The sequence below is a fragment of the Rhineura floridana genome, chromosome 2, assembly GCF_030035675.1.
Source record: "Rhineura floridana isolate rRhiFlo1 chromosome 2, rRhiFlo1.hap2, whole genome shotgun sequence".
NCBI lineage: Eukaryota > Metazoa > Chordata > Lepidosauria > Squamata > Rhineuridae > Rhineura > Rhineura floridana.
Window position 1 is genome coordinate 59,641,137 of NC_084481.1, and position 22,609 is coordinate 59,663,745.

Here is a 22,609-nt window from a genome sequence, read left to right on the forward strand (position 1 = left end):
TTCCCTGCTTTTTAAAGCTTGATAGAAATGTCTGTGGGCTATAGGTCCATTTTTAAACCGCAAGGTTTTTTGCCTATTAGTGAATATAAATAATAATAATGATGATGATGTTGTCATATAGGCATGGAGAGGGACAAGGAGCAGATCGTGTAGGTTTCAGCTCTTATTAAGGAAGGGAGAAAGTATCATATGGAATTGTATAGAGGACATATATGCCATACAAAGATATTCACATGGATAAAGACAAATGCTTAAAGTACCTTGTTTGCAGGTGATGGTGAATCTTCTTCTTGTTGTCTTTTTACACCTCTCTTTAAAATACTGGTAGAGGGAGAAGCTGATGGAGACCACATACAGCGTGCCTGCACTCCATTAGGGCTTTCATTAATCTTGGCCAAAGAGACAGCATCAAGTTCTTTAAGCTTTAGAGGAGAATCTGAAATATTTTCCTTTTGTACCAAAGCTGAGATTTCTGATTCTACTGATGTGCCCACTATATCACTTTCTGCATCTTGTTCCTGAGGTTCTGGTACCTCTGTTATGGATACTATCTTGTCAGTAGCATTCTGAACAATGCTGTCTATTGATTCATGAGCCTTTGTTTCCTCAGGTTTGTCCACATTCATCTCTACATCAGTGCTACCTTCTGGTTGACCACTTTGATTATTATCTCCCTTTTTTATTGCACCTGGCTCTGTGTCTACTTCCAAAGGCAGACACTGAACAATGGATTTTTCTGAATCGGCATCTATTGAACTTGGTTCTGAAGTTGCTTCAGCCAAGTCAACACAATCCAGAGTTTCTGTAACAGGCACGTCACTTTCACCTTCAACACAAGATGATTTCTTGAGTTCGTCTTCTGGAGCGTCATCTCCTGGCAAATCCCCTTCAGATGCCATACCTCTATGTGAATCAGGGAAATCCCTAGTGAAAGGCAGTGGGGTGTTCATTGCATAAGGTTCTATACTGGGCGTATCAGCAGAATGAGAAGCCGCAATAGCAGGAATGCATGATGCCATTGTTACTTTACTAATCTTTTTAGGCTCTTTTAACTTTAGTTCTGGGCTACTTCCTTTTTTTAGCTCGGTGGTAGACTTTTCTAACTGTGCAGATGGCTTCTCACCACAGCAGTCACAGCTCTTTGATTTTCTTGTCCGCTTGCTTCTTTTGTGCTGGCATTTAGGTATCTCTGACGGCTTCTCAGATGAAGGAGAAGCACCAACTGCAGTAACAGAAGCATCATTTTCCAAAATCTCATTAAGATAGCTTGTGTTGCAGCAGGGATCAGAATCTTTATCAAGAACTCTAGTTTCCTGTCTGCTTTCTAGAGCTGACTCAGAAATGGTGTGTGTCAGCACTTTGGCAGCATTTCCCTCTGTATCTGAAGAATCTCTGCAAAGGGAGGTGTCTGTATCTTGCTTAAGTCCTGGACATTCACTAAGTGGGAAAGTTTCTTTGTCTCTTTCATTAACAATAGACACTAATGCTATTTCCATGTGTTCCTCAGAACGCATTACATCTTTATTGTCTGCTGAAGTGGTCTGGATTTCTGTTGCCACCTGTGAATGAAGCTCTTGACTTTCTAGCTCTTCCTTCACTTGGCTTCCAAGTGAACTACCTTTATTTTTCCATCTTCCTGACCTTTTTCTCTTGGTATCTTCTTCTCGTGTTTCAGAACTATCGGACTCAGAGGTTTCTATGCTGGTAAGTAATCCTTGTGAGGCTCTTCTTGTATGATAACGTGGAACCCCCTTTGGTTTCTCACCAGGTGTGTCTGGCCCAGAATCTTGCAAGTTATTGATGTCATTACTGCCTTCAGATTTTTCAGTAATTATGCTAGTCTCCTCTTGGCTAGTTCTTGATGCATGGATTTCCTTTGAGATCGCACCTTCTGCAGTCCTACTTCCATGCACACTGCTTTCTTTCTTTACAGTTCCTTGAGCAGCTATCACTTTTTCAGGAACAGATTTTTGCTTTTGTGCAGCAGCCTCTTTACTTTGTGGAGTCTTCTTCAGTGGAACCTTTTCACCATCTTTATGCCCATCTTTTTTCTGTTGACTGTTCTCTTTGTCCTGACTATCTGAAGTGCCTTCTGCAGTTTCTGGTTTTCGTCTCAAAGAACGCCTCAATGCTTTTTGGTTAGGTGAAAGTTGTGGACTTTGGCTAACATTAGATACTGTAGCTACTGACACAACCACATCTGGAGGGGTATTCTCCTTAGAGTCTACATTTGCCCCAGCTTTAGTGTCTGCAGCACTGTCCAAAACTTGTTTGTTTTCTATTATTGTACTTCCAATCACATTCAACTCAGAAACCTGAGGTGGGAGGTCCAGCAAATATTCTGCTTCTTGTGTTTCACCAATCAACTCTTGCCTGTCTTCTGCATGGTCAGCAGGAGATACCAGCCTATTTTTATCCTGATGTAACTCTGTTATCTTTGACTTTTTTTCTTCTGAAAGATCAGTTTTATTTTGCCTAAGACTTGACCTCCTTATACCAAGGGAGCTCTCAGATTGCAATTTTGAAGTAGCCTTATTTTCTTTTGTTCTTTTGACTTTGACATAAGTTTCTAGTGCATCTAGCATTTCTAAGCATGATCTTTTCGGCCTAGTGATGGTTTCTTCCATTTTGAGTTTGAAGGTGTTATTATTCTCCACATCTGGCTTTGCTTTGAAAGAATCATCTAAATCATTCATGCTTTCTTGTTTAGCTAATAAAGGAATGCTTCCAGATGTTCCAGACACATTGAAAGTTGTAGGACTGAAGGGTCTGTTCTCTGAACTATTAAATTTTTCCAATGTTATGAAGGATTGTCTTCTGCTTACAGGCTGCGGGGTTCCTGAAATGACATCACTAGAGGCAGAGCTGCAGCTGCTGACATTAGAGGTGCTTTCATTTAGAGAATTATCCAATACCGATGTCTTCCCCGGAACTGTTTTAGGAGCACACGTTTTTGATTCCTCACAATTTGGATCTAAGCTCTGTTTCCCAAGGGCAGTAAGCTGTTCAGTACTGGTAGAATTAGTGTTCTCTGGAAGTACATTTGTCTTGCATCTTTCAGTGATTTCATGGGGAATGCCAAGCAGGTCACTTGCCACTTTTTCACTCTGCATTCAAATAATTTACAGCATCATTATACGTTACAGAGACTATACTACTTATTTCCCATCCCACCTTGCCTCCAAGAAGCTCAAGGTGGGATGATATGCTATTCTCAGGCACTCTCATCCATACAGCCAGATCTGCTTAGCTTCAGCAAAATAACTACAGCATGGACTTTTAGACCATGTCCTGGGCTAACATTTATTGTAGTGAAAATAAGGTATTTGTCTAGATCTCTTGGGACAGCTTTTCTGTTATTTTACCAGAATTGCAAGCACTCCAGTTTAATTTTGGTTTCTACAATTCCAGAGTTTGTTTAGATAACAACATGCAGGAAAATAAAACTGCTAACTCAACTCCCCCCCCCAATTTTGCTTTAACTATAACAAAAATAAATAAATCAAAACTTGATTTAAAAAATCAAGTAGCTTGTTCTAACCAGAACCTGATGAAGTTCCCTCAACAGATAGGCACCATGGCAGGGTAGAGGTAAGATTATGCCTTTACTCAAAACCCCAAAACAGAGTTAAAACCATCCAATATACTTTAACATTCTTTCATATATCAACAGGCATGTTTTGATGAAAACATGCAAATGTCAGCAGTTGCACATGCTTTACTTCAGCAACATACTACATCCCTTTCCCCACAAATCCTTTATCAAGAAAAATAAAAAAGCCATTATTACCAATTCCCAATAATATTAGACATAGGAAGATACCTGGGACACCGTTTTGTTGTCGTCCTTCCCAGATTCTTCCCTCACATCTACGGAGGCTGGTTTATCCCTAAAATAAAGGCCACTTGTTTAGATGCACTGAAAATCCAAGCATTCTACATTTCAAAGCTCTGCTGGTACCTAAACTTACGAATAATCTTCCTGTGTCTGTGTATATTGGGAAAACAAGGTAGTGTCTTGGGATGCATCCAAATTATTGTACATAGTAGGAATATCGACCCTGCAAAAAAATCGAAGTAATTAGAGCTGATCAACATTCCAATAAAATGAGTATTATTTATTTATTTTCTATCCTGCCCTTTCTCCCAGAAGGAGCCCAGGGTGGCAGACAAAAACACTTAAAACACTCTAAAACATCTTAAAAACAAAAGACTTTAAAACATATTAAAACAAAACATCTTAAGAACATATTTCAAAAAAACTTTAAACACATCTTAAAAAGCAATTCCAACACAGATGCAGCCTTGGATATGATGGTTACATAAAAGGCTTGTTGAAAGAGGAAGGTCTTCAGTAGACACCAAAAAGATAACATGAGATGTTCGCCTGTCCAATATTCAAGGGAAAGGAATTCCAAAGTGCCAGTACTACAACACTAAAGGTCTGCTTCTTTTGTTGTGCGGAACAGACCTCCTGATAAGATATCTGCAGGAGGCCCTCACCTGTAAAGCACAGTGGTTAACGAGTAATCTTAATACTCTTGATGCAGAACTGCATTTAAGCAATTAAGCTAACCATTGCTCAAATTCCAATGCCAAGATTGTCACTAGGAAAGAATAATCAAATGACACCTGCAAGAAGCTATTCATCTCCTTGCATTGACGTTAGAAAAATGTGGACATTCTCCAACGAATAGCAAGCACATATATAAGAAAGCGAAGTCCAATCCTGTGGAGTCCAATCCTCATATCTTCAATGGAAAACTCCCAGAAATGTACAAATGCAGTTGCCACAAGGGGGACTGCTGCTCCCTACTCTGGCCAGCATCCTTCCCTTTATCAGCAAGAAACTGTGCTGATAAACACAAAGGTTCAGGGAGGCTTTACATTATGTTTGAAAAATTAGAAGAGAGCAGATTTCCCATCTCCTCTCCTTTAATACAGAGGTTTATTCAAAACCTCTTCAGTTTGATTTTTGGGATTACAGAGAGCATTCTAAATGCAACACCTTAATGTCAAGCCAATTTCATCACAAATCCCGATAAGAAATAAACCTGAGAACATAAGAATATAAGATTTTTTTTTTCCAAATTCCAAATTCTTTGGGCAGCATCTAAAAAGTAGAACCTAGCCTAGGATGCCCTCCAGGTGTTGTTAAAATATAACTCCCTCAGCTCCAGCTGGCATGATTAATCATCAGGGATGATGGGAGATGTAGGACGGCATCACACTGGTTACTCCTGATCAAGCCGATGAACAAACAAGCCACAAAAAGACAGTTTTTAAAAGGCCAGGAACCATCCCACCCAGTACTGAAGGCTTTGCCATTCTCTTTTCTTTCTTAAGGGCCAAATTCCATATTTGCCTCACACTGTTGGTTTTGTACTAGAAAATGAAAATACTGTGCAATATTGCAGCTTTTAATAACAAAACATTATTTGTGCAGGGGGAAAAGAGGCCTGTAAACAATGAACACACTGACTTTTCACAGTTTAAAAGCAAAGCAATACTTTATTATCTAGGTTAATAACACATTAAATTCAGTAAAACTATGTATTTTTAAAAGAACTATAACACTGTTACATCTGTGTAGGGGATCCCCAAACCAGGAGTAGAATTTCACTGCTGCTCCAGGCTGAGCAAGTTCTCTTGCTCAGTAGACCACTGAGTCAGCCTAGAAATAGGACATAGGGCCAGCACCTTTTACCAGTGACAGGTGACAATCAAGAGCAAGAAGACAGAACTGCAAACTTGAATACTAGGCTTGTCCTGCCTATCATGTTCTATTGCACAGAATGGCTTGGATGCAAAGTGGTCATGCATGAAGGAAAAGCACTTCTCCTTGCACAAGGCAGTCCCACCAATTCCCCCGATATCCTATTTTGCAGCAGCCCCCCATATCTTAATCCCAGAAGGCCCACTGACCCTCAGTATCGGGTTTTGAGGAAGGAGCAGAGGAGGAAAAGCTCCACTGTGCGAGCAGAATTCTCCCTGTGCATCTTTGGATCTAGCCCACATTCCTTTTGGGGAATGGGAGCCGGCCCAGCACAGCAGGCTGTCCTGAACACTGCAAAATGGAAAAATCCAATGCCGTTGCTCAGAAATATCACCATGGTATTATTAAGTATAGCCGTACAGAAGTGAGAAGAAAAAGCTCTCTCTTTTTAGGAAGCTATGCTGTTACGATCTTTGATTTATTTATTTACCTTAGAACAAATTCTGAAGACTTGTTCTAGGCCCAAGAAAGAACCGTTCTACCCAGCATAACTTGCATAGTGAGCTCCCTTACTAGTAACCAAGCCTAGCTCGGCAGGGCAAGTGGGATTAACTAGGAATCTCTTTTTAGAGCCACAGAAAAACTGCTTCAATACAAGATCTTTTTCTGCCATCTCCTGGCAACAAAGGAGATGGTCTGTCTTCAAAGTCTCAGATCTAGAAGTAGGCATTGTGAGAGCAGGGGCACAGGATATAAATTCAGAAGAGCAAAATTACCACAGGCCTAACCACAAGTGCCAAAGACACTTGAAGAGAGACACTGCTTACAAGTGCCTGTACGCTAATGCTAGGAGCCTGCGAACCAAGATGGGAGAACTGGAGTGCTTGGTCTTAGAGGAGAGCATTGATATAGTGAGCATAACCGAGACCTGGTGGAATGGAGAAAACCAGTAGGATACGGTTATCCCTGGATATAAACTATATCGGAAGGACAGGGAAGGACGTATTGGTGGCGGAGTCACTCTATAAGTGAAAGAAGGCATTGAATCCAGCAAGCTCGAAACCCCCAAAGAGGCAGACTCCTCCACAGAATCGTTGTGGGTGGTGATACCATGCCCCAGGAGGGACTTAATACTGGGAACGATCTATCGTCCCCCTGATCAAAATGCTCAGGGAGACCTTGAGATGAGATATGGCATTGAGGAAGCATCCAAACTAGGAAATGTGGTAGTAATGGGTGACTTCAACTACCCGGACATAGACTGGCTGCATATGTGTTCCAGTCATGACAAAGAAGCAAAGTTTCTAGATATCCTAAATGACTATTCCCTAGACCAGTTGGTCATGGAACCGACCAGAGGGACGGCAACCCTGGACTTAATCCTCAGTGGGGACAGGGACCTGGTGCAAGATGTAAGTGTTGTTGAACCGATTGGAAGCAGTGACCACAGTGCTATTAAATTAAACATACATGTAACTGGCCAATTGCCAAGAAAATCCAACACGGTCACATTTGACTTCAAAAGAGGAAACTTCACAAAAATGAGGGGATTGGTAAAAAGAAAGCTGAAAAACAAAGTCCAGAGGGTCACATCACTCGAAAATGCTTGGAGGTTGTTTAAAAACACTATATTAGAAGCTCAACTGGAGTGCATACCGCAGATCAGAAAAGGTACCGCCAGGGCCAAGAAGATGCCAGCATGGTTAACGAGCAAAGTCAAGGAAGCTCTTAGAGGCAAAAAGTCTTCCTTCAAAAAATGGAAGTCTTGTCCAAATGAAGAAAATAAAAAAGAACACAAACTCTGGCAAAAGAAATGCAAGAAGACAATAAGGGATGCTAAAAAAGAATTTGAGGAGCACATTGCTAAGAACATAAAAACCAACAACAAAAAATTCTATAAATACATTCAAAGCAGGAGACCATCTAGGGAGACAATTGGACCCTTGGATGATAAGGGAGTCAAAGGTGTACTAAAGAACGATAAGGAGATTGCAGAGAAGCTAAATGAATTCTTTGCATCTGTCTTCACAGTGGAAGATATAGGGCAGATCCCTGAACCTGAACTAACATTTGCAGGAAGGGATTCTGAGGAACTGAGACAAATAGTGGTAACGAGAGAGGAAGTTCTAAGCTTAATGGACAATATAAAAACTGACAAATCACCGGGCCCGGATGGCATCCACCCGAGAGTTCTCAAAGAACTCAAAGGTGAAATTGCTGATCTGCTAACTAAAATATGTAACTTGTCCCTTGGGTCCTCCTCCGTGCCTGAGGACTGGAAAGTGGCAAATGTAACGCCAATCTTCAAAAAGGGATCCAGAGGGGATCCCGGAAATTACAGGCCAGTTAACTTAACTTCTGTCCCTGGAAAACTGGTAGAAAGTATTATTAAAGCTAGATTAACTAAGCACATAGAAGAACAAGCCTTGCTGAAGCAGAGCCAGCATGGCTTCTGCAAGGGAAAGTCCTGTCTCAGTAACCTATTAGAATTCTTTGAGAGTGTCAACAAGCATATAGATAGAGGTGATCCAGTGGACATAGTGTACTTAGACTTTCAAAAAGCGTTTGACAAGGTACCTCACCAAAGGCTTCTGAGGAAGCTTAGCAGTCATGGAATAAGAGGAGAGGTCCTCTTGTGGATAAGAAATTGGTTAAGAAGCAGAAAGCAGACAGTAGGAATAAACGGACAGTTCTTCCAATGGAGGGCTGTAGAAAATGGAGTCCCTCAAGGGTCGGTATTGGGACCTGTACTTTTCAACTTGTTCATTAATGACCTAGAATTAGGAGTGAGCAGTGAAGTGGCCAAGTTTGCTGACGACACTAAATTGTTCAGGGTTGTTAAAACAAAAAGGGATTGTGAAGAGCTCCAAAAAGACCTCTCCAAACTGAGTGAATGGGCAGAAAAATGGCAAATGCAATTCAATATAAACAAGTGTAAAATTATGCATATTGGAGCAAAAAATCTGAATTTCACATATACGCTCATGGGGTCTGAACTGGCGGTGACCGACCAGGAGAGAGACCTCGGGGTTGTAGTGGACAGCACGATGAAAATGTCGACCCAGTGTGCGGCAGCTATGAAAAAGGCAAATTCCATGCTAGCGATAATTAGGAAAGGTATTGAAAATAAAACAGCCGATATCATAATGCCGTTGTATAAATCTATGGTGCGGCCGCATTTGGAATACTGTGAACAGTTCTAGTCGCCTCATCTCAAAAAGGATATTATAGAGTTGGAAAAGGTTCAGAAGAGGGCAACCAGAATGATCAAGGGGATGGAGCGACTCCCTTACGAGGAAAGGTTGCAGCATTTGGGGCTTTTTAGTTTAGAGAAAAGGCGGGTCAGAGGAGACATGGTAGAAGTGTACAAAATTATGCATGGCATTGAGAAAGTGGATAGAGAAAAGTTCTTCTCCCTCTCTCATAATACTAGAACTCGTGGACATTCAAAGAAGCTGAATGTTGGAAGATTCAGGACAGACAAAAGGAAGTACTTCTTTACTCAGTGCATAGTTAAACTATGGAATTTGCTCCCACAAGATGCAGTAATGGCCACCAGCTTGGACGGCTTTAAAAGAAGATTAGACAAATTCATGGAGGACACGGCTATCAATGGCTACTAGCCATGATGGCTATGCTCTGCCACCCTAGTCAGAGGCAGCATGCTTCTGAATACCAGTTGCCGGAAGCCTCAGGAGGGGAGAGTGTTCTTGCACTCGGGTCCTGCTTGCGGCCTTCCCCCAGGCACCTGGTTGGCCACTGTGAGAACAGGATGCTGGACTGGATGGGCCACTGGCCTGATCCAGCAGGCTCTTCTTATGTTCTTATGTTCTTATGGTAGCAGACAGAAAAAATGTGCATTTCCCAACTGTTAAAACCCAAACAATTTACAAGAATAGTCCACATAATTAACAAAGTTACAAACCTTTTAGTTCTTAGCACTTCTTTTTGGTGTTCTGTCAATACCCTCTCTTTTGTTTCTGGAGGAATAAACACGAAGTCAACAGTATTTTCCTCTTCCAGAAGCACGCTTTTTCTATTTGTTTTTGTCAGTGAGCGTTCTAGTTTCACCTATTGAGTGAGAAAAAGTAAAAAATAAAGAGGGGAGAGGAATTGCTGCAGTACATCTCAGGCAATACCTTGCACTGTACAACAGGGATATGCCTGAGTGGAAGGGCTTTCTGCTCATACCTGGCAGGGCCAGCTCCAGGCATGCTGGGGCCTTTGGGCATGAGCTTGCCCTGGCCCCTTGTGTGTGTGTGCACACGTACACACACACACACACACACACAGGGCCCCCCACCTACCTGTCTCCTGTCTTTTACCATTGCCCTTAACAAAGATGGCTGCGGTTTCCTAAGTGGATGATGCCTCCACCGCTATCTTTGTTGATGGCACACGTGCGTGCTACGCGCGCGCATCTGCAATCAACTAAGATGGCGGCAGGGGCTTCAGTACCTTACGGAAACCGCAGCCGTCATCTTCGTTAAGGGCAATGGTAAAAGACAGGAGACAGGTAGGTGCGGAGGGGGGACGCGGACAGCAGAAGGGGAGCGGAGGGGCAGCTGAGGGGCCCCCTGTAGCTCCAGGGGCCCTCGGGCCAGTGCCCCACCTGGCCACCCTTTAGAACCGGCCCCAATACCTGGGCAGGGGACAAATGGATCCTGCCTTTAATCAACTGCACAATCCTTAAATGAGCCCCACACTTACATTACCTATATCACATGAGCAGGAAAAAATAATTGATGCTTAGAATAGAAAAATGGTATATAACTGCTGGAGAAAGAACTGTCAATAAGATGCAATTTCATTGAATAAACTGTTATGTCTTACCTTTGTAGGTGTTATGGGGGAATTAATACTTTTTTGTTTCAGTTCATTGGTCTGTGCTAGCAAGGAGTCTCTTTTCCCAGTAGACGTTACTTCTATTCCACTTATCTTTGCATCCCATTGGGAATTCTCTGTCTGCTATAACAGAATTATAATTTAATAAAAAACTTGAGTTCTTACTGTAGTTTCACTAATAAGACTGCCAGAAATCCTGCTATCAAAAAGGTTTCTTCTCAGACATATCTGCAATTGCTTTTATTTTTCAGAACCATACCCAACCACTTTACCAGCTGTAAACTGAATTAAGGTCTTATATAGCTGCGCATTTTGACCTGTTTATTCAGCTAAAGAAAAAGGTTTACTATAGCAAATGCCAAAACTTAATACTTACTGAATCAGAATATGTCTCATTAGACTCTCCCACTATCTCAATGCTTTCAAAACCGGGCAACGAGAGCATAATTTTTTGCTTGACTTGGCATACAACAGGTCTGCAAGGAAGCAATCATGAATGTTACATTTAAAGCTTAGAACTTGATATTCAGAGACTTCAAAGTATTAGTTTTTGCCACTACATTACATCTGAAAATGTATAAGCACAATAAAGCAGTTTTGAGTTGATAACTACAGTGCACTGTCCAGATGTGCAGGCTAATATTATAAAGCAAACACTATGCAAAATCTGCACCTGACTGGCTTGTCTGTTTAGCGAAGCCTATGATAGTTTTCCATGTGTATCACCAACATAAATCTGAAGTTCTGGAGAACAAACAAGACTTTACTTATGTAATCTTACTAGTCCTATATCTTACACTTTGCAGCCACTGTACAAATTACACCATTAAATAATGCCTTGAATCCCAAATCAGAAGTAATAAGTAGTCAGCATGCACCTCTCCCCAGCCAAAGAAACACCCCTACCCTCACAATCTGCCTGTGAGGTATGAGTTTGACAAGAGGAATGGCAGGTAAAAGGAGCAAGCAGTCCCTTCTCCTAAGCAGTTTTCCCATCCCAAGCTGGTTTTCTCTTTATGTGAACTTTTGGACAGAAAGGCCTGCAGATGAGAAAGGGTCAAACAACCCTTCCCCCACCCATTCTTCTGCTTAGATTTGCAGCTTCAAGACTGCTTCTGGTTTTTAATTAAAAGAGTTGGGAAACCAACTAACAGCATGCCATGTCGATTTGGTTTTGAACTGCGTATTTTGACCACTGTGATAGTTGCTTTCATGCACATCTACCATGTTTCAAACTTCCCAATCAAAATCCTCAAACAGAAGTGCATCAAATGTCACAGGCTGAAAAATACATAGGAATGTTTTATGGCCTGAGGAGGGGGCTTTGCACAAGTCAAGAGGTTTGTTCACAGACCTATTAGGTACATCACAAGCAACTTTAAGTCCTCTTACTTTAATTCTTCTGGGTATGACAGCACAACAGCATTACCAAATGTTGCATTCCAGAACTGAGCAGCTTGACTACGTATCTGTTTATTCTTGTTCAAAAGCATTATGCACAGCAATGGAGAAAGCTCTTGTAGTAGCTCACTATCAAAGGACCCAGTATAGGAGGACTGTAAACAACTAATACTTTCTGCCAATAACTTTTCAAACTGGAAAACAGAATAAGAAATATCAAAACAGTTATAGCTGCAAACAAAAAACAGGTCATAAGTGGTAATTGGCTAAGCATGGTCTGCTCAGTTACAAAGTATTGCTTAAAGTGAAAAGGCCAATTATACAATCAAGTTCTCAGCACACTTTTTATAGGCCTGGAGTCCATCCAGTCCTCTAAGCTAGATGACATAGGAAGATCTACTAGACTGAAACGATGCAAAGCGAGGCAAAGATTTGCTACAAGCCTGTATTGGCCTTCCTAAAACACATGAGTCCTACCAACAAAGGGAGAGTCACCTGAGCACATTCTAACCTAAACAAATGAATAAATGAAATAAATACCAACATTTCTATAATCATTTTAATTAGTTTTTGAAAACTCAGGGTTTTATCTACGTATCATTGGATAGATTCCTATTGTCTTATATACGTTTTATATGCATGTTTTACCAGATGTTTTATATTGACATTCACATTGTAATGGCCATTGGCTAAAAACAATAAACTACTACTACTACTACTACTACTACTACTACTACTACAAGCCTGTATTTCCCCAAGCTCTGTGCGCTGACCAATCTTCTCCCTATCATGTTGGAAGACAAGGAAATTCCTGGCTTAAATGCGTTTAATCACGCAACATCCACAGAACTATGAGGTACTAGGGGAGTTTGTGCCAGCACAACAAAACTGCTTGTACAGACACACACATCCACTATACACTGTGTGGTAGGGCAGCTCTTTTTACAGGATTAGGCTACTAGATTGCAGGGCATTAAAGGTCAGTTTGTTGGATTCAAGAGACAGAAAGGCAGGTTTTTTCCTTCTTCCAAATTACTTACCTTGGTGTTGAGCCCACTGGTCACTCTAGATGCATTAATGGACCTGGTGGGGGAAAAAAGAACACAAACTCTGGCAAAAGAAATGCAAGAAGACAATAAGGGATGCTAAAAAAGAATTTGAGGAGCACATTGCTAAGAACATAAAAACCAACAACAAAAAATTCTATAAATACATTCAAAGCAGGAGACCATCTAGGGAGACAATTGGACCCTTGGATGATAAGGGAGTGAAAGGTGTACTAAAGAACGATAAGGAGATTGCAGAGAAGCTAAATAAATTCTTTGCATCTGTCTTCACAGTGGAAGATATAGGGCAGATCCCTGAACCTGAACTAACATTTGCAGGAAGGGATTCTGAGGAACTGAGACAAATAGTGGTAACGAGAGAGGAAGTTCTAAGCTTAATAGACAATATAAAAACTGACAAATCACCGGGCCCAGATGGCATCCACCCGACAGTTCTCAAAGAACTCAAAGGTGAAATTGCTGATCTGCTAACTAAAATATGTAACTTGTCCCTCGGGTCCTCCTCCGTGCCTGAGGACTGGAAAGTGGCAAATGTAACGCCAATCTTCAAAAAGGGATCCAGAGGGGATCCCGGAAATTACAGGCCAGTTAACTTAACTTCTGTCCCTGGAAAACTGGTAGAAAGTATTATTAAAGCTAGATTAACTAAGCACATAGAAGAACAAGCCTTGCTGAAGCAGAGCCAGCATGGCTTCTGCAAGGGAAAGTCCTGTCTCAGTAACCTATTAGAATTCTTTGAGAGTGTCAACAAGCATATAGATAGAGGTGATCCAGTGGACATAGTGTACTTAGACTTTCAAAAAGCGTTTGACAAGGTACCTCACCAAAGGCTTCTGAGGAAGCTTAGCAGTCATGGAATAAGAGGAGAGGTCCTCTTGTGGATAAGGAATTGGTTAAGAAGCAGAAAGCAGACAGTAGGAATAAACGGACAGTTCTCCCAATGGAGGGCTGTAGAAAGTGGAGTCCCTCAAGGATCGGTATTGGGACCTGTACTTTTAAACTTGTTCATTAATGACCTAGAATTAGGAGTGAGCAGTGAAGTGGCCAAGTTTGCTGACGACACTAAATTGTTCAGGGTTGTTAAAACAAAAAGGGATTGTGAAGAGCTCCAAAAAGACCTCTCCAAACTGAGTGAATGGGCAGAAAAATGGCAAATGCAATTCAATATAAACAAGTGTAAAATTATGCATATTGGAGCAAAAAATCTGAATTTCACATATACGCTCATGGGGTCTGAACTGGCGGTGACCGACCAGGAGAGAGACCTCGGGGTTGTAGTGGACAGCACGATGAAAATGTCAACCCAGTGTGCGGCAGCTGTGAAAAAGGCAAATTCCATGCTAGCGATAGTTAGGAAAGGTATTGAAAATAAAACAGCCGATATCATAATGCCGTTGTATAAATCTATGGTGCGGCCGCATTTGGAATACTGTGTACAGTTCTGGTCGCCTCATCTCAAAAAGGATATTATAGAGTTGGAAAAGGTTCAGAAGAGGGCAACCAGAATGATCAAGGGGATGGAGCGACTCCCTTACGAGGAAAGGTTGCAGCATTTGGGGCTTTTTAGTTTAGAGAAAAGGCGGGTCAGAGGAGACATGATAGAAGTGTATAAAATTATGCATGGCATTGAGAAAGTGGATAGAGAAAAGTTCTTCTCCCTCTCTCATAATACTAGAACTCGTGGACATTCAAAGAAGCTGAATGTTGGAAGATTCAGGACAGACAAAAGGAAGTACTTCTTTACTCAGCGCATAGTTAAACTATGGAATTTGCTCCCACAAGATGCAGTAATGGCCACCAGCTTGGACGGCTTTAAAAGAAGATTAGACAAATTCATGGAGGACAGGGCTATCAATGGCTACTAGCCATGATGGCTGTGCTCTGCCACCCTAGTCAGAGGCAGCATGCTTCTGAAAACCAGTTGCCGGAAGCCTCAGGAGGGGAGAGTGTTCTTGCACTCGGGTCCTGCTTGCGGGCTTCCCCCAGGCACCTGGTTGGCCACTGTGAGAACAGGATGCTGGACTAGATGGGCCACTGGCCTGATCCAGCAGGCTCTTCTTATGTTCTTATGTTCTTAAATGAGATAACTTATGAGTTAGGACTAATTTCTGCTTCTTAATTAACTAGTTTACAGCGTTCATACCCTGCCCTTTAGCAAAAAAAAAAAAAAATCTTTCAGAAAAACAGTTTTAAAAGCGTGCCCCTGCCCTAAGGCTCACAACTAGTATCTTAAAAATATATTTTGTCAGATAAGTTGAAATATAACTATATATGCAAGGGAAAAACCTCAATATAGCCAAGCCCAGACAAAACTGGATAGTATTGTAATTTGATTATTACTGTAATAGTTCAACCTTTTATTTTTTAAAAAAGTAACTAACTTCCAAGTTTCAGGAACCAGAGCTACTACTGAGACATGCCATGAACCATATTAGACACATCTGATAACTAATCAATGCAAGGTTATTAGAATGAATTTTCAGAAAGCAGTTGAATCTAGCCTCCTGTATTTTTTAGTACTGTTGATCAATTAAAGAAATCTTAAGTTTGATCAATCATGATTTTTGACTGATTGACCAAACTTGAATACACAGGTAGAAAGATAGCTCTGAAGCAAGAAGCATACTTTCCTATTTTTGGATGATGCAAACGTATCGTAGGGAGGCATCGTTTAAAAAAAGTATTGCCCCTTTTCTGTGTCATGCGAAAGGACACCAGTTAATATTGTTCTCTCTTTGCAGTTTATAAAACATTTAAAAATTGATTACAGATTGCATCTGAAACTTTTGCATCAAGGTCTACACAAGCTGCTATCAAGCTCTCAATGTAGCATCAATAAAGTACATCTGGAACGTCACTGTAGCATCAATAAAGTACTTCAGATGGTACAGGATTCCTGAACTACTTCAAACTCCTGTATGTGACTAGTTAGCCACAGCAGAAAGTGCACACAACTGATGTGACAATATAGCACAGCCTGATGATCCATACACACTTACTTTGTATTTTCATACAATGTTGATAGAGGTTTTGCAATCACTCTGAACAGAGGTCTGATGACTGAAGGCAAAGATGTGTGGCCAATGATATTTTGAAGAACACCAATAACAGAAGCACTGACAAAAGCAAATTTTTCAGGGCTGGATTCCTTGGATGTGAGCATCGGAAGAGAGTTTATCAATATCACCAAAAGTTTAATTAAGGATGACAGTTTGCCAAGGGGATCTTTCTTCTTTTTGGACCAGTCTGTAGGTATCTGTGGGGCTAAAGAACAATTTGACAGTACTATTTTAGAAGGCCTGAGCTAGTTCTGTATTAAAATTAAAATTGTTTAGCAAGGACCATCACACTTGCTACCCAGTCATAGATACAGTAGGGCCCCGCTTTACGGCGTTCCGCTTTAAGGCGGCTTTCGTTTTTAATTTAAAAGCTATTTTTTTCTCTTTTGCGACGTTTTGCACCGTTTTCACGCAACGCAGCCCATTCAAGTCAATGGGGTTCCGCTTTACGGCGTTTTCCGCTTTACAGCGGGGGTCCGGAACGGAACCCACCGTATAAGCGGGGCCTTACTGTACTAATTTAATATTACTCTTTGTACTTTGCTCCTGGAACATTTCTGCTATGAGAGTGTAATTTGATACTTCAAACAGTACAAGAATAATCCTTATCCAAGGTTAAGAGTGCATAGCAGAATCATATATTCCCTTCCCTTTTCTGTATTCCCGTTTCAAATTCTGGGTTGCTACGGCAACATTGTTAGAAGTAGCCATAGTTAACATCAGAGCAGATGATTAAGGGCAAGGTGAAGGAATCTGCACAGGCGGGAAAAGAATATGCAATTCCATTGGCCTACTACTCATCTCCTAACCATGGTTATGGCTTAAATCTGCAACAGTCCTTCACAAAAATGGAAAGCCTATTCTCCCATGCAAGTGAATGGTGCACTTCCCATAGGGTTCCTTACAATATTCAAGACCCCCCTCTTCATGCCCCTGCCTGCCTGCCATGATGACAGACATTTTATTTGAAGTATTTAATATTGGAAAGTGCCCACAGTTGAAGAACTTAACTGAGATAAGCTTTACAAGTAATCCACTGCTGATTTCAGTAGAAACTTCATAATTTAAGTCAAGCTACCAAAACAGCTTGTAGCTTTACAAGTAAACTTTACAAAGCTTGTTACTACATGTCTGAATATAGCTGCTTGGTCAATACTGTCAGTTCAACTGCCGAGACAGTAAACTGACCAAACAAGTGCAGCACCTTAGCAGCTCCCTATTTCACAACACATCAAAGCCTCAATACATTTGGAATCATATACGAATAGTGAACTCAATATTCTGAATGCCAATCCTTACATAGCCAAAACAGCACCACTCTCGAACAAGGAGAAGCCACCAGTGGGCATGAGGGAAACTCCAGGGTTGCAGAAGTTCAAAAAACTTTAGAAAAGACACACTAGGGAGGGAGAAAAACCTAAAGCAGCCCAATGAATACTCAGCATGCTCACTGGACATAGAATGCTGAATGACGTTGGGAGGAGTGGTGGTGAAGAGGAAGAAAATCAGGAGAGGGAATGGAATGGACCATTCTGCACTGCAGCATTTTGTTGCAAGTCCCACTTGTTATCCTTACATCTATTTGCTGGCTGATATTTAGTGCCATAAGGTGCAAAATTGATGCAGTCAACCATAACTGTAGTGATGTGAGAGAGACCATCCAACATGGACTGATTCTGAAACAAAACAAGACAGATTGGCCAAGTCAGTAAAGAATAAAAAGCAAGTGATAAGACTTTACACACAGCACCAACCACGTTTTATATTAACAGAAGTCTATACTTACAATATGTGCTTCACCTTCTAACCCAGATGTTATTTTGGCGCAGAGTTCTTCACAGCACAGATTATCTTCTGCTGTTGCCACCAGCAAAGCACAACGGGCAAATGCTCTATAGAGCTCTGACCAGGAGCGCAGCAATGTTTTCATTGTGGGCTGTAACAAAACAAAACAAGTAGAGATCACAGTTCTTTCTAAAGGAAGATTACTGCTATATGGAGATTATTGAGAATAAAACAAGTTTTCTACCTGTGGAAATTCAGATGATGGGAATATGTGATTCACAGGAAGCAGCAACGCACTGTAAATTGCACTGAAGTTATGTTCCAAAGCATCACCCTGATTTACTTCATTTGTCTAAAGGAAAAAAGTTGAAAAAACTTGATACACAAAAAAGGTATCTGGCATCACAAGCTTTTTGTCTCTAATTTTCTTGAAGTGTGTAACCTTCTATAACTAGGAACTTGTACTCTAGGCGTGCATTGTACTTAAGATACATTGTAATCTTGGCTTTGTGTTTAATTGGATTTGAGATGATAGTCCAAACACTTTATTTTTAAAATGCAGTATCAGCAGTGTTTTCACTTCACTAGCAAACACTGAAGCTATGCAAACTTAACTACAGTAGGGCCCCGCTTATACGGCAGGTTAGGGACCAGGCCCCCGCCATAAAGCAGAACCCATTGATTTTAATGGGTCACATCGGGCGAAAATGCCACAAAATGCCAAAATCGGCTTTAAAACGGGGAATTTCCCCTGATTGAAAGCCGCCACATTAGCAGAATGCCGTAAAGCGGGGCCCTACTGTATGCACTTGAGAAATTATTTAAAGAGAACGTATACTGAAGTATTGTTAAGAAAATTAACGTTTTAGGGTAGTTACACTAGAAGCTGAACGAACTGTGATGCTCCAATGACTAAAAGAGCTACACGAGGCACACTAAGAAATAACTGCACATGTCCAGCAGGAGGTCTGATTTTCACTGTACAGGTGACTCCCATATCATGTCCTATCAGACTGATTTTGAAACTCGCCTTCAGCGTCAAAAGTAAGTTTGCTATGCTGTATCATGAGGGCCGCTGCATCAGACATCCATAGTCATATTGATGAGCTTGGGGCTTACTACACAGTTCTTTGGATCTTGGCTTAAATGTTGTAATGAAGCTTTTTATTTATTTTATTTCTATTTAACAAAATGTATATACTGCTTGATTGTAAAACAGTTTATACAGGAACAGTTTACAAATATGACTACTATAATTAATTAGACTCTTTGCATTCAGCAAGAACATTGGGCTGAATTCAACATAGAGCTAAGGAGATTGTTCCATCAGCACAAGCATTTCTGTGCTCTGGGGGTTCACCTGACCCTCTGGAGCATGTTTGGAGAGGACTCAGGGGTGTGCAGTGGGAGAAGGGGGGAGTCCTATTGCACTTGCAGAAATCCTTCTGCTGGCTTCTGCTAGTGCAACTAGTTAGTTTAATATAGCCCATTGATTCTAATAGCCCATTGATTCTATGGAGAAATTTTTTTCCAATTACCTGGAAAATCTTTTTAAAAAAACAAAAAAACCAACTTTGAATCAGCAAGAAAAATGAGCATTAGTCAAAATCCCTTGTCATACTGTCCAGAAAAGTTTGCTATTTTTTAATTTCATTCAAACTGATCGATATCTATCCAGTGAAGAGTTTACCAAGTATGTACTTTGGTATTTCCATGTAGTAAACATGTAGGTGGAACAAGTGCACTATACCTGGTTAATCCATTCAGTTAAGGGGTTAACTATAATACTCCATATTCTCCAAAGATGTTCCTTGTTTTCCAGGTACTGTGCGCTTTGGTTAACAACTGTGAATACAGACTCACTAAAAGTCAAAGGTGATGTAGGGCCAGACAAAACAAATCCTACAAGAGACTCGTAGTTCAAGAAAAACCTGATTAAAAAAGAAAATAGAAGCAGCACTCACTAACTTCAAATTTAGCAACTGCATGATTCAAAATGACATAACACACTAAGGCTGCAATCCAATACATATCTACTCAGAAGTAAGCTCTACTGAGTTCAACAGGACTTACTCCCAGGTAAGTGTGTATTGGATTTCAGCCTAAGTTGTCATAGCTTTGACTTACAGATCTGGGTAGGAGGAGGAAAAGTATTAAACTAATTGCTTTTAATGCAGAACGTCACTGCCATCAGATAATGCAAGTGGTCCCCCTCTCAACCACAAATGAATTCAGGTATTAGGATATATAACCACAGGAGAATTTAAAAAAGCATTGTTCTGGAGTACCTTTCATCTTGAACACAGCATTTCAACATATCTTCACGGAAGGAGAGCTGAATTAGAAACAATGCTGGAGTCCCCTGGCAAGAAAAAAAAGCCATAGTCCTTAGCCAACAAACCTGCTATGTTTGGAACCATTTCACAAATGTATGCCTATATTTTACTTTACGTGTCCTACCCCATACAAGCACAAAAAACACAGTCTTGCTGGACTATGCTATAAGGGTCAACAACTCAGTTTCTTTGAGTTTGAAGAAATAGATTGCTACATGATTCAGCCCCTAGACACAAACTGGGTTTAGTGTGCCCTTGTGTGCAATTAAAATATTTTTCCCAAAGCATGGCAGAACAAGATCTTTTTTAAAAAAGTACTGGGAAAAGCTGAAGTCTTTACATGACTATTAAATTACATCAATTTGTTCTTTGATCTCAGAAACACTAAACTTGATGTTCCCACTCAGATATACACTCAACTTACTGAGAAATTTGTATATTCAGGCATATTGTGTTTCACTGTGCCTAATCCCTCTGGCCAGAGCAGAAAGATCAATACATCTCTCCTCAGCTACTCCCACTAACAGAACCAGAGTGAGCTTGGGCTAGAATGTTTTAAAAAGGGAGCCCTCCCTTCAACTCCTGCCAATATTCTCCAGCTTAGTCTCTACTCATAGGAAAGAGCCAGGCTCATTATATACTATGCAGGAGCATACATACATCCTAAAAAATGTTTGTGGCTGAAGTGTATGTTAGTCTTACCAGCTTTGCTTCCTCAAGAAAACAAGGAGCACCTACCTACTATACTTTGTATGAGTAATGGAATGGGTAGGATAAGCTCAAACACACACACAAATCCTACTTACATTCAGAAGATCCATGTTAGCAACCTGATAAGCTGGTGATCCTAATACCTTTGGAGGCAACTCTTTAATTGTGATTTCTATCAGGGACTAACAGAAGAAACAAAATATTGGTATAGATCTGAAATTTTATTTTATTTTTATGATTACATTTCAATTCCACCCTTCTTCCAAGGAGTACAAGGTGGCATACAAACATGGTTCTCCCCATCCTGATTTTATCCTCACAACAACTCTGTGAAGTAGATTAGGCTGAGAGGCCGTGACTGGCCTAAGGTCATCCAGTGAGCTTCAGGGCCAAGTGGGGATTTGAACCCTGGTCTACACCACACTGGCTCTCAATAAATAGTTATCTAGCACCTATACATACAATATCTACTAATATGAGAAAGTGATATTCATCTTGTTTCAGAAGTGATGGGGTACAAGAAAGAAATCAGTTTACCGAAAGCAATGTTCTACAGGATAGGACAAGCAATTCTGACAACATAGTACTTAGCTTGACAATCATGTGCAAACTAAGCAGGATGTGCTGTATATCACACAGCTTCACAAATTGCAATGTTGGGAGCAAGTACTACTCACCAACTTCTGAGCAAATGTGAACCCAAACAGATATTCAATGGGACCAAATTCAGGGTTCAAATTATGTAGACACATTGCCTCTTATCATAGTTTATACAGTTTATCTGTATAGCTTTTAAACAACTTACCATTGACTTTAACACAGTCAGTTCATTTGACATGATAATGTTTTTTAAGGCCTGCAGTAACATAGTGAGTATATCTGAACTCTGCCGTTCTCTCTTGCTGCCTAGAAATGAGAGATGCAAAATTAAACCTTTAACACTCCTAGTCAGTTTGAAAATATTGCCTGCCTTACATGAGAAAACTGCTTTAATGCTCCTGCTACAAATCTTAAACAGAGGTTCTGTTTTCAGGCAAATCACCTGTGGTTGTTCACAAATAGTAGCTTGGTATCCACTACATTCATGTTAAATGTTCTGCCAATAAGTTTAGATACACCCCCAAGCCGAACTGAAGAACATATTCAGTACTGGCCAACTTGATTGATTGATTAAATTTATATCCCACCCTTCCTCCCAGAAGGAATTCAGGGCAGCAACTTCAGAATTTGTTATTCAGCTTAAGAGAGTCTTCAGGAACTGGTACTGCAATCTGATGGTTAAAACCTAGTTCTTCAGGCCTAGGAACCATTTACCTAGATGAAGTACTTACTTGTCCCACACTAAGGGAGATTATTTATCTCCTATAAGCCAGTGTGGCGTAGTGGTTAAGGTGTTGGACTACAACCTGGGAGACCAGGGTTTGAATCCCCACATAGCCATGAAGCTCACTGGGTGACCTTGGGCCAGTCACTGCCTCAGCCTCATGAAAACCCTATTCATAGGGTCGCCATAAGTCGGAATCGACTTGAAGGCAGTCCAGTAAGTAAGTAAACCCTTAATTATAACTTACACCAGAACAAAAATATCATCAATTACCTGATTCAATTGCAGTTCTCACAAAACCAATCATTTCCTTCCATATAGCATTTAGAATAATATCTGCCAGACAAAGAATAAATTAAGGACAA

At 40.7% G+C, this 22,609-nt stretch overlaps 1 protein-coding gene across 4 annotated transcripts in view; it reads right to left on the bottom strand.

Annotated features, from left to right (window-relative positions):
• The window catches only part of RIF1 (replication timing regulatory factor 1), a 49,424-nt gene that overhangs the window by 14,331 nt on the left and 12,484 nt on the right, over positions 1-22,609 (bottom strand). For 2 of the 4 annotated variants that reach the window (XM_061608803.1, XM_061608801.1), the window contains exons 13-29: positions 22,518-22,580; positions 21,726-21,826; positions 21,016-21,102; positions 20,162-20,235; positions 19,624-19,804; positions 18,118-18,225; positions 17,875-18,024; positions 17,665-17,764; positions 16,029-16,293; positions 13,003-13,045; positions 11,954-12,156; positions 10,938-11,037; positions 10,550-10,681; positions 9,642-9,787; positions 3,972-4,061; positions 3,824-3,890; positions 261-3,107 (exon numbers count right to left, since the gene is read on the bottom strand). In XM_061608803.1, the coding sequence (XP_061464787.1) occupies positions 261-3,107; positions 3,824-3,890; positions 3,972-4,061; positions 9,642-9,787; positions 10,550-10,681; positions 10,938-11,037; positions 11,954-12,156; positions 13,003-13,045; positions 16,029-16,293; positions 17,665-17,764; positions 17,875-18,024; positions 18,118-18,225; positions 19,624-19,804; positions 20,162-20,235; positions 21,016-21,102; positions 21,726-21,826; positions 22,518-22,580 (4,757 nt within the window). Of the gene's footprint in view, positions 1-260; positions 3,108-3,823; positions 3,891-3,971; positions 4,062-9,641; positions 9,788-10,549; positions 10,685-10,937; positions 11,038-11,953; positions 12,157-13,002; positions 13,046-16,028; positions 16,294-17,664; positions 17,765-17,874; positions 18,025-18,117; positions 18,226-19,623; positions 19,805-20,161; positions 20,236-21,015; positions 21,103-21,725; positions 21,827-22,517; positions 22,581-22,609 lie in introns of all 4 variants that reach the window. The other 2 variants (XM_061608800.1, XM_061608802.1) reach the window with 1 other exon arrangement.